General features: G+C 38.2%; 1 protein-coding gene across 1 annotated transcript in view; it reads right to left on the bottom strand.

Annotated features, from left to right (window-relative positions):
* The window catches only part of s-cup (stanley-cup), a 77,012-nt gene that overhangs the window by 51,889 nt on the left and 11,777 nt on the right, over positions 1-13,346 (bottom strand). The window contains exon 2 of the mRNA XM_068227837.1: positions 11,217-11,358. Within this exon, the coding sequence (XP_068083938.1) occupies positions 11,217-11,358 (142 nt within the window). The remainder of the gene's footprint in view (positions 1-11,216; positions 11,359-13,346) is intronic.

The raw sequence follows: 13,346 nt of genomic DNA, 5'->3' as shown, positions 1-13,346 counted from the left end.
AAAAATACGCGTTTCTTTGTTTTTAAATGAGATCCCAGATACCAGTTTTCAGGTGTGTAATATCTTCAGTTTCTGAGATATAAGTATCCTCAATAAAGGCATTCAACCGCTTCTTCACCCTTTTTCACACCTCCTACTGGGATTTTCCGAAAACAAATAATACTTGCTTCTTTATTTTTAAAGGAGATTATAAATACCAATTTTTACATCTGTAAACTTTTACAGTTTTGAGATACACTCATTTTAAAAACTCACGCCCATTTTCACACCCATTAATTCGATTTTCCAAAATCAAAAAATACTTGTTTCTTTAATTTTATAGGAGATCCCAAATACAAATGTTCAGGTCTGTAATATATTCAGTTTCTGAGATATAAGTATCCTGATTAAAGGCATTCAACCCCTTTTTCACCCTTTTCTCCCCTCCTATTGGTTTTTCCGAAAACAAAAAATACGTGTTTCTTTATTTTTAAAGGAGATTCTAAATACCAATTTTTACATCTGTAAACACTTAAAGTTTTAAGATATAGATACACTCATTTAAAAAAATCACTCCCCTTTTCACACCCCCCCCCAATTAATTGGATTTTCCAAAAACAAAAAGTACGTGTTCCTTTATTTTTAAAGGAGATCCCAAATACGAATTTTCAGGTCTGTAATGTCTTCCGTTTCTGAGATATAAGTATCCTCATTAAAGGCATTCAACCCGTTTTTCACCCTTTTCACCCCTCCTATCGGGATTTTCCGAAAACAAAAAATACGTGTTCCTTTATTTTTGGAAGAGATTCTAAATGCCAATTTTAAGATCTGTAAACTTTTAAAGTTTTGAGATATAGATACACTCATTTCAAAAATTCAGCCCCCTTTTCACCCCCTTAGCGACGGAATATCCAAAAATCCTCCCTTAGCGAGCACCTGTATATTAATATGAATGTATCCCCAAAAATTTCATTTCTTTATGTCCAGTAGTTTTGGCTCGGCGATGATGAATCAGTCAGTCAGTCAGTCAGTCAGTCAGTCAGTCAGTCAGTCAGTCAGTCAGTCAGTCAGTCAGTCAGTCAGTCAGTCAGTCAGTCAGTCAGGACAAGTTATTTTATATATATCGATTAATAGATGGCAGTAATCTGCAGTTCTCCAAAACAAAGGTTATAGTTAAAATAAATGGATATGAAATTAATTTTGACACACAATCAATGTATTCTGTATGCCTAATTTTAGAAATTCGAGACATAGTGTTCTAAAACAGTCTGAAATTAGTGCACTCAAAGTCTGCCTTATATCCAGCATGATGTGGTTGGGAGTATGCGCTGGCGCGGCATCATGAGATTTCATAGGGATTCAGTCTTTGCCCAGTAGGTACGTACATAGATTTCTATCCTAAGCTACCCTGATGAGGGATCAAATTTCGTGTCCCGACGGAGGTCACATTGCCTACTCTTTTATTTCACAAGGATTGTTGATCTTCAATTAGCGTCTCTTTCAACGGCAATTAAAACTTTATTTTTATAAGTACCTTACTATGCAGAAAACTATTAATTTGAAGTAGTTAAGTGGAGATTTTCCAATTATAGACCAGAGAGAGAGAGAGAGAGAGAGAGAAACAATTGAGTGACAAGATCCGTCTAGAGAACTACGGACCGGAAAACGCAACTTCAAACTAAAATCTGTTGTGTTCTTTGTAAGTGTGGTGAGTCGAAGACTTATCTGTTCTAAAAACAGTGACAGATTTATATAGCTGCAACAAGTAATTTTCATTCATTGGGCTGAGTGGCTCAGATGGTCGAAACGTTGGGGATGACCTGTCTCTCTACCAATAAGGCTTGCCTACCAATTCAATTCAATTCTGGCTCAGTCCTGTGGTATCTGAAGGTGTTCAAATACGACAGCCTCGTGCGGGAGAAAATTGCGGTAGTTCATGCCACGTAAACTCAATAACACTATTATTATTTACTCTCATTCATCAAAAAATCCTCTGTGATTTTAAGATTTTTTTTAGGAATGTTCCTTATTGAAACCCATTTCTTTAGTACTCAGAATGTACAGTTACTTCGGACACGTAAGCTGTTCACAGGTTAAAAACAAACGTAAATACAACTATAGTCATAACTGATTCCAGGCTGAAATAATACTATTTGGTCTTATTTCTATTTCTTGACGGCCCTACAAACATCGAAGAGTTATACCCCAACATATGAGTATATTCTTGTACAAATATGTCAGCGGAGTAATTGAATCAGTATTCTTTTCTATAGAGACGATTGCATTGTTGCATTACGATGGATAATAATGCAGTGGTTTCCCATTGCCTTCTACATCCCAATGCCGTTGACCAAAACAAGTAGGTTCATCCGCCTTTAGGGGCAATTTCTCACCCCATGGGCAATAGGGTGCCCGGAACCTCCACCCGCTCATCCAGCCTACGAAGAGAGTGTTGGCACTTGGCAGAGGGATCTCATTATACCGGGAGACACTCGGTCTCATCATTCGTTAGCCGCCTGTATGTGATAACATTATATACATTCGTTGTCCCCTCTCTACCACCGGGAGGTGAATGCCTGGATTTCCCCATCATTGTAACTAGGATCATAGAGGTATTTCCTAGTTCCTCAGGTTCTCTGACGACTCTGCTGGAAGGAAAAGTTCTGGGTAAGAAGCGAAGAGGAAGGCCGAGGAAGAATTATCTGAATTCCGTCATGGACAGGCTGAATTTGAAAAAAATATGTTGACCTGACACGCTCAGCAGAGGAGAGACAAATGTGGTTGCAGCGACAAGGCCTTGCCTTTAGGATATGAATGAATTCCTTTCTATGTTTCGCGTGTTTTAATACTGTACCTACATTGATAGGTGCATCGTTTGTATTTAAAAGCGTGTCGATATAAGCTGGCTGGGGTTACGTAGCGCATACCTATCTACAAAATGTCACCGTAATATTTATCCCAAATGGAACAATAATTGCTTTTACACAAATAATGTCGAAAATCTGCGGTAAATTAATAAATAGTACGAAACATTTTACTTGCAGAGAATGATATGGATACATACTTTACTACCTTACAACAATTATTTTTCTGCTACGACGCAGCGCTTCCGTATGTGTTTTGTTTGTCTAACACTTTCATGTGTGATTACTTTGCTCACTGAAGTTGTTTGCATTAATTAGGTGTCGTTTTCTTCATGTTGCTCATTCGTTTTGTGGCTTAATTCATTAAATGATATATTTATTGGTCCAGGGATTATGCTATTTTCCTTTCAACAAAAAAGTAATATATTTATTGCTTCCAGGGATTATGCTATTTTGCTGTTTGAACTGCCCACGCTAGTCATATGGACAAAGATAATGAGAATTCACAGACATAGCACTCCCATTCATCGGTGCTAGCCTCTTTCTAGCTCGTTGGTGCTAGCCCTGTACCTCAAGAAAGAAACAAAAGACGGCACGAGCAGCGGAATACAACGTAAGGGAGTCCTGTCTACAACCCATAAGTGCATATACATATTTCTCTAGTAACGACGGTATTTCTTAATTTACCGCAGATATTTCAATTCATTTGTGTAAAAAGAGTTATTGTGTTCCATTTGGGACAAATATTATAGTGACATTTCGTAGATAGGCATGCGCTACATAACCGCTGGCTAGTAACAGGAAAGCAAATATCACAATTTGCTTAGCGTCCCAAGCACGTCACTTCATAAAGTAGGCCCTACATTCAAAAACATACTGTGACCCATTCATGCCCAAGGACATTCGCTTGCAACGAATGCCAAAAGTACATTCAAAACACACTTTGATCCACTCTTATGAAGGAACATTCGCTTGCAACGAATGCCAAAGTACTATACGCGCACTTTATCTTGAGCCCGGATCTCCATAGTAACGAATGGGAACTAGGGTTCAAGATAAAGTGCGCGTACTTATATAATTGGTAGAGTGGGCGATTATTTATAATGAAGTGTTTTCAAGATGGCGGGTAAATTGGAAGAACGAGAGGATTCTTTACAGAGCTTGATAAAACTCACGGAAGTAGGTTTCTGAACAACTCTTTTACTGCATTAAAAAAGATCTACATGCACAGAATGAGGACAGAACTGTACATCAAAAGAGGTTAAAGGAAGTCAAGAGATGTCATAACAGAAAGAAAAGACAGCTACCATGTGGAATAAATGGCGCCATCTAAGGACATTGCGCAGAAAACAACAAGCAGCAACGGCATGGAAGAATTATTCTCCAAGCAAAATTCGAAATTTACATCTCAAAGGCGGAAATGATGGTACTTAGACAAGGAGGGAGGGCTCCAGGTTCGACAGAAATCTTCGTCAGAAAGACGAAGGTAAAAATCTTAAAATATTCTAAAAACCTAGGCATCTCGCAGCAAAGAAGCGCTAAATGCTTCACAAAGCACGCGACAGAGAAAACGCAACCGGTACGAGCGATGCATGAAATGCGCTACATCAAAACCCTCGGCTTAGAGAGAACAATGGCGCTATTCAGAACTAAAATCATGCCTATACTAACGTATGGCATAGAAATCATATGGCCAAACCTCAAAGAAAGAACCTATCGGCACTAGCAAGCGTAAAAGCGCAAAAGAGCGATCGGAGCATCAAAGACTACAAGATCACGACTCGTCAACCTCCTCGCACGAGAATCATTCCTCTATGAAGACCTTAGAACACTTTTGCCTCTACCCAACACTCGAGCCTCAGAAAAACTACTAACATCACTAAAAAAAAAAAAAAAAAAAAAGAGAGATGATATACTCCAGAATTCTATGGAACTGGGGCCAAGATAGATCGGACGTGGACAACATCGAACTGTGAGATGAGGTACGTGTTTACAAGATTGGCAGTACATGGTTTTCACCATATTATCTGTACAAACGCATCTTACCAAACCAACAGAGAAGTGCGAATGTAAACTTTGTGGATATACGTGAGAACGGTACCACTTAACCACTCTGCAGCGAAAGACTAAACACAATTAAAACTTATGCAAAACAAGGCGCATGTGCGCAATTTTAGTGTATTCTTCCTCTCTTTTTTACGGATATTTGACTGCAATAAAAGTATTAAATATCGCAATTTGTTTTAAATGAGCAAAAGTCATTAAAATGTTCACCAAATCACAGAGCACTTTACACAAAATACTATTCAATATGGACAATTCTTGGGTAAGGAAGTTAAAGGATAAAAAATCCTGAGATTTAGAGACTGGTGGAATCAATATTAGAAAAAGACAGCAAGGAACAAATCAAAACATGAGAGAATCAATGTTTTAATCAGTAGCCTTTTCCGTGTCGTGCTGTCGTGCATTCCCATGACGGAGTTGGCTTTATTAAGGGGTTCAATAATTTAAGCGGGTTACTTCGCCCCCACTCTTCATGGCGATTTGGTGAGGACCTGTATCTCCACCAACAAGGCTTGCCCACCAATCAGGACATATGTCAATAAAACAGAAAATTATGCAAAATTTGGTAAAGATGAAGCAGTACTTCCCAAGTGAACACATGCCATTTTATGAAGAACTTTAACTTGTCTACAAATAATAATGTGAGAGAGAATGATGGACCGGGAAAAGAGCAACTGATTTCTCATTTCAATTCTTAACACGTGTTCTATTTTTGTTTCATTTATGAATGATTGTTGTGTTTTATATGGTTTGTGCATGATTTTCTTTAACATTCCATTCACTAATGCCAATTAATATCCGCATTATTTGCATATTTATAATGGTACCAACTGTAAGATCTTTTAAATGGGCACGTACTCTCATATTTGGAATAGCTGATGATTGTGATGATGATTGTTATTTAAAGGAGCCTAACAGCTAGGTCATCGGTCCATTTGGAATAGAAATAAGAACTTAAGTATCCGTATAAAGCGCACAGTTTCTTAACAAGGAATTAAAATTAACCTTCATATTCAGCTCACAATACCAGAATTACGTTCCTCTAGAGGATTTCCTCTAAAATAGCTTTTCCAGTTTCACACAAATTACTCTTCGTTGACTTACTTATGCCCTTATAGAAACACTGATTCAGCAGATAATAATCCACAGTTTCTTGGAAACATTTACTTCAATGTCGAAAAGTTTATTTTGCGCTTGAATGGACTTTTCTACAGCATTATTTTCTTGTCATCACTGCTTCGTAAATTAAAGGAGTGTTAGAGGGAACAATACAAGTATTGTGAACGTAGGAACCATAGGACTGCGGCGATTAGATTCGGCACTACGCGCTGCCAACCTCTCACGTGTCCGAGCGAAACGTGACACACCGTTTGCTTTTCATTTCCGCTGTACACAATGAAAATGGACAAACGTACAGCAGCTCAGAGCAGAAGTTCGAAATGTCTCCCTCCAACTTAGTGGCACAATTCACATTCACATCGACGCAATGATTCGCATATTGTTTGGAAAATTTCCGGCGCTTTCCGGACACGATGTTCCAGCGTACGTACTGTATTTGTTGGCAATTTTTCAATCTTTGGATTTGGAGGTGATGAAGCCTGTGCAAAAGAACAAGATTTGACCAAGTGAAGTCATATAGGAAAAATTAAACTAGGGAATCTGGCACGAATAAGTGGAATCAATTCAAGTTAGCTAATAACCCACACACTCAAGTTGAAAGCACCTCACTTATTACGACAGGAGGATACTGTAGACAGGACTGCAGTCGAGCGTATACGTGGGTAATACGCCGTATGCCTTCTGTTTAACTCATTCAGTAGAGTATACCTTCTGACATTTTGTGTATACTTTCTGATTTGCTTATTGATTTAATTTAATTTCGCTATTCTGCCACTGAGTTTTAACATTTCTACTTAAGCATTACGCCCATAACAAACATGAACGTTGTAACATTTGTGTACCATCGAAATATCTAACAAGTTCCTAGTAGCGACCTACCCCCGAGCGAGCGCCAGGGTGTATATGGCAATCTTTGGTTATAGATGATACAAACACAGTTCAACCCACCATGACTTTAGATTACGAGGTATCGAGCATGTCCGATTGATCGAATTGTACCTAGTGCTACCAATATTGATATATTACCAATACATTTTACTGGCGTATTTTATAATGTATTGTCAAAAATGAGCTACCTAGCGTATAGTTTTAAATATTTTATAAATACATACGACATAAAATAATAAAACATTGGTATATAGTTCAGTTTTGTGGCTATGGATCTATGGGTTTTGTGGCTATTCATCAGAATGTAAATTATTTCATGAGTCTGCAACACTGTCCCGTAGAGTCTAGAAACGAAGACAGTGATACTAAGAAGAGTAAGCCGACACATTGCGAAATATTATTTGCATATGAAACTCCAACTACTAATTTTAGGGAAAGTGGCAATCTGAAAATCAGGATTAATCATGGCCTAACTTCAGAGTATACCCTATAAAAAGTTTGGGACTGACTGTGGATGACGCTTTTTTCTAGAAAAGGAGGTGCCAGAACTCTAAGGAGGGAAACAATAGGAAGTCTCAGGAGTTTTAAACAACATATGTCATTTTTGTACAGTACAACTTACACTGAATTTAAAACAACTTCCAGATTTTAAACATGTTACCATTTTCCTCGGCTCATTTCTAAGTCTTGCTTTTGGCGTCTACTGCAGGATGACACCTTGTAATAGCCATGTTTTAAAATAGATGAATTGAACACAGTTAGAGGAGGCCCAACAATATTTATACTTTTCAGGGGGCAGATTATTGTATGGGGTAAACGTGTCGCATGTTCATTTTGTTGCGCATTTATAGGGAATTTAATTCTGCCATATGTTACGATATACAGTATATTACTGATCCTGCGGATAAGACACAAGATGGTGCCTTCATTAAGTTGTGAGCCAGTGCTGTGTTAAGCAGATATGTTTTCAATGTCTTTCACACTATTTGTATTTCTTTGTGTGATTGCGGTTTAAGTGGTCTAATCCAAAATATTTCGATTATTTCCTTGGCTGAATAATTGGGATTTAACATTTAATGCAGAAATGAAAATGAAAATAAGCCTATGGAGAGAATTCGGTGATCTGAAAGGGAGGAAAGAGATTTGAATGTCCTCCCCTATATGAAATCAATGCGTGTTATTTCGTACTTCCAACGTTGTGACTAATTAGATAAACACATTGTTATTATAGCATCACAGATATGTTCTTCGTGCAATTAAATTCTCCTTTTAACGGGCTTTCACCAATCCTATCCACGTACAATACCCGTAATATTGTCGTGATTTTTAAAACCGTCCTTGCGACATCCCCAACAAATATGTCTACACATTCTCTAGGAGTTAGATGCCAAATATGTGTAGGGCCTATCCTATTCAGCATGCTTGAAATTTTTTTTTTAAATGTTGGAAACTGCATCCACACAGGCAGAAGAAAAGCGGTTAGAAGACAGTTTCTTAATCCGATATTTGACAGTGTCCTCGGGCTACGATCTCGAATAATTGAGACAACAGGTTTACAATCTATTTTCTATCGAAAACAAGAAACTTTCATGTTGTACCGTATGTATCAAATTGGTATTAGTCTACGTCTATGTGCAAATTATCCTCCAAATCTATTCATTGTGAATTTTTGGAAGCAGTTTACTGTAATTTAGAGGATCCGGAACTACAAACTATGCCTTTGTTAGCTTTAAGAGGCTCCATTTCATTACTGAGAAATAATTGCTACGTGTTAGAGCTCTTATAGTTTAAGGACATTATGAGAATAATATAAGTTTAATCAAACAATTATTGTAAACCAAAATTATAATTTCATTTGCTTCGTTATGCTTTGTCCATTGTGGCAATCTTTAACTGAGGGAAATTTCGTAATTAAAAATAAATACAAATTGATAATATATAATGTCAGCTTTAGCACAACAGCAGCTTGATGCCAACCCTACATTTAGAATTAATGAGATAGAAACTTTCTGCAGTTAAAAGAAACATGAATCTTTGGTATCTTTGTCTAATCCATAATTATTTTTAACAATTTCAACCCTCATATACAAATTCAGCTTCATGAGAAATTTAGGGACTCCCTGGTCGAGACCGTAAAGGTGTGCTCGGTTCATCCAGAAGGATGTGGTTTCGATTACCCGTCAGGAAGTCGAAACATTTAAGTAACGAGATTTCAACTTCCAGAAATGCACAAGATCTACACAAAAAGTGAGTACCAGGTTATTCCTGGGAGCAAAGGTGCCGGGCATAGATCTAGTGATTAGAAATTGTATACCACCACCTCCCCTATCCTACTGGACAGCATTCTGATGTTGACATTTTTTTCAACCAAAGGGACTCGAACCTGACCACGGTTTCAGACGCCTTAAGGGCACATGTCTGTGAAGGTCGTCATAGTAAACTAGTAGAAAATCACTATTTTTGCCATCATAATTTGGATAGAAATGTTTATTGCAGGTGGACAACAATTATCACGTGCAATAAATGGTCATTATAGAATGCTATTAGCGCTAGCTTATTAGTAACCGGCTATACACTATCGTTAATTTTTTTGGATGTTTTAGGGCTGCAAATTCACCCGAAGCTGTCGGAAGGGTGAACTCGGAAACTACTCATGTGACATTAATGGTATTTTTACAGCTACTACCCCCAGCACATAGGTACAGGGTAGACTACAATCATGATATTTGGTAAAATTGGCTTTTGTCAAGAAAATTTCAAGTATTTTTATTTAAATTTTCATAAATTTTGTCGAAAATTTTCTTGCCCTTATTTTTATAAGTAAAGAGCTACATTTAAGATTTTTTTTTGCTATTTGTTCTACGTCGCACCGACACTGATAGGTCTTATGACGACGATGGGATAGGAAAGGCCTAGGAATGGGAAGGAAGCGACCGTGGCCTTAATTAAGGTACAGCCCCTAGCATTTGCCTGGTATGAAAATGGGAAACCACGGAAAACCATTTTCAGGGCTGCCGACAGTGGGGTTCGAACCCACTATCTCCCGGATGCAAGCTCACAGCTGCGAGCCCCTAACCGCATGGCCAATTCACCCGGTACTACATTTATGATAATAGTCCATATTTTAAGATAACTGCACACTAAAACCTGTGTTGAATTTCATTTGCCTGTGATCAAAGGTTACAGAGATAGTAAAATTAACATTTTTTTAAAAAAATACACTTTTACAGGAGAGTAACACAAAGTCATAACTTTAAGTCCAGTATCTCATTAACTATTAATGACAGATCAATATAATTTGTCATGCTGTTTTGATATGCAATTGTCTTAATCAAGAACAACAATCACGAATGTAGCTCTTTATTTATACAAAATTCGGGATTTGAATAGCAATATTCGAAGTTTTTCTACAAAAGAATTATTTTACCAAATATCACGATTGTATTCTACATTGTACCTACATGCTGTAGGTAGTAGCTGTAAAAATATAATTCATGTCACATGAGAAGTGTCCGAGTTTACCTATCCGACAGATTGGAGTGAATTTGCAGCCTTAAAAAATATCGCAAGGAATAAATTGTCATAAAAAATTATCCATGAAGTACAACCAGTAACTAATAAGCTAATAACAACTTACAATGTCCATTCATTGCAGTTGATAATTTTTGTCTACCTAGAATATCTGTCCAAATTATGATGGCAAAAATAGTGATGTTCCACTACTTTATCCCCCTGTGGGTGGGGGCGGTAGAATAACACCCACGGTATCCCCTGCCTGTCGTAAGAGGCGACTAAAAGGGGCCCCAGGGGCTCCGAACTTTGGAGCGTGGGCTGGCGACCATGGGGTCCCTCAGCTGAGTCCTGGCATTGCTTCCACTTACTTGTACCAGGCTCCTCACTTTCATCTATCCTATCCGACCTCTCTTGGTCAACTCTTGTTGTTTTCCGACCCCGACGCTATTAGGTTTGCGAGGGCTAGGGAGTCTTTCATTTTTACGCCCTTCGTGGCCCTTGTCTTCCTTTAGCCGATATCTTCATTTTTCGAAGTATCGGACCCCTTTCATTTTTCTCTCTGATTAGTGTTATATAGCGGATGGTTGCCTAGTTGTACTTCCTCTTAAAACAATAATCACCACCACCACTACTTTACTCTGGTCTTCACAGACATGTGCCCTTAATGATCATCGCCACCAGGCCAGAAATGAACAGATTAAGACGTTCTAACCAATAAATTCAAGCATATCGGCATTATTTATGAATTAGATTTTTGTGTAGAAGTAAATGATGTGTGATCGCACTTACCTGTCCATCCACCGTAAACACTTCGAGGGGAACCTCGGGTTCCTCATGCCAGTACTGAGAACCACGCCCACTCTTGCGCATGTTCCTGTGACAGCAGTAACAGATGAGGAACACGACCAGGATCACTCCGCTTAGCATCGCTCTGAAACACACAAAAAACAACAATAATTAATTTCATGTGTTTAGAAACTATGGAATGCATGGTTTATACCTCCATATTACAATTCAAGGAGATTCACTTCAAGTGAAAACATTCAGATTATTAGATTTTTTTTTTCATTTAGGAACATTAAAGACCACGTTAATTAACTGTTACACATTTTTAGAAGTCTTTTTCGCAGCCCAGATTCTCTGCATTCTTTCCCTTTAGCCTGCAGTCTTTCCGTCGTCCAACCACTGTTTTTGTTCTTCATGGAAGCCCTTGAAGTTGTGGATTTGTAACCGGCACTATGTTTGATTTTTATTATTATTATTATTATTATTATTATTATTATTATTATTATTATTATTATTATTATTATTATTTTCGTTATGCCCATTTATAGAGCGTATTGGAACGTGTTCATGGGCTTGATGATTTTCGGCTTGTATTCTTCCAAAATCTCTTCATGAACTCACTGTTCCGTTCCTCTGACCATTTTGTACCAGTCCTGCTGCTAGTTTTGACCACAAAATGTACATTTATTTAATGAGGTGCTGAAGACTTTGCGATTTGATGTCTTCCCTGATGTTCAGTTCATTCAGGTCCCCTCTTGTTTCCCCCAGCCAGTTTATTCTCCTGTTTTGACAATTTATTACAATGAATAATATTTTTGTGAGTCTATTATTATCCATCCTAAAAATGTGTCCAAAAATTTCAAACATTTCCTCCGTAGTGTATTGATGAAACTATATGTGTAACTATAGAGGTCTGCAGTTCGCCTTTTGTTCCAAATTCCATTTTCTTGTGTGGGCCCGAAAAATTTTCTAAGAATTTTACGTTCTTGTTTTTCAATATCTGCAATTTTAGAATGATCTCATAAATTTAATGTTTCTCTTGCATATATTATTATTATTATTATTATTATTATTATTATTATTATTATTATTATTATTATTATTATTATTATTATTATTTTGCTAGTTGCTTTACGTCGCACCGACACAGATATGTCTTATGGCGACGATGGGAGAGGAAAGGTCTAGGAAGTGGAAGCAAGCGGCCGTGGCCTTAATTAAGGTACAGCCCCGGCATTTGCCTGGTATGAAAATGGGAAACCACGGAAAACCATCTTCAGGGCTGCCGACAGTGGGGCTCGAACCCACCATCTCCCGATTACTGGATACTGTCCGCACTTAAGCGACTGCAGCTATCGAGCTCGGTATTATTATTATTATTATTATTATTATTATTATTATTATTATTATTATTATTATTATTATTATTATTATTATTGATTTATTTGTTTAATCCGTTTACCTTCCAGGGTTGGTTCCTCCCCGGACTCAGCGAGGGTTCTCACCTCTATCACCTCAAGGGGAAGTGTTCGTCCCAGGAGGACCAGTACTTCGCCCAGGTGGCCTCATCTGCTGTGCTGAACGGAGGCCTTGTGGGGGATCAGAATATTGGAAGAGATAGGCAAGGAAGAGGGAAGGAAGCGGCTGTTAGGTACCATCCCAGCATTTACCTGGAGAAGAAGTGGGAAACCACGGAAAACCACTTCAACGATGGCTGAGGTGGCAATCGAACCCCCTCTACTCAGTTGACGTTCCGAGGCTGAGTGGACGGCGTTCTAGTCCTCGCCCCTACTTTTCAAATTTCGTGGCAGAGCCGAATAAAATATCTGGGCCTCCGGGGGTGGCGGCTAATTGCACTAACTACTTCACCACACAGGGGGACTTATTATGGTTTCGTTTCTAGAAGTTATTAAAAATAATCCTACATTTGACACTACTTCATCTACAATAGATGTCCCTCTCCTTGGCTGAATGGTCAGCATGGTGTTCTTCGGTTCAAAGGGCCGCGAGTTCGATTCCCGGCCGGGTTGGAGGTTTTTGACCTTTAAAGATTATTCCCTTGGCTCAGGGACTGGGTTTTTGTGCTGTCCTCAGCATCCCTGCAAACTCGTACACCACACACAACACTATTCT

This window comes from Anabrus simplex, chromosome 5 (genome assembly GCF_040414725.1).
Source record: "Anabrus simplex isolate iqAnaSimp1 chromosome 5, ASM4041472v1, whole genome shotgun sequence".
In the NCBI taxonomy this organism is placed as follows: Eukaryota; Metazoa; Arthropoda; class Insecta; order Orthoptera; family Tettigoniidae; genus Anabrus; species Anabrus simplex.
Note: the sequence above shows the minus strand (reverse complement) of the source record. Positions and strands in the feature narration are given on the sequence as shown.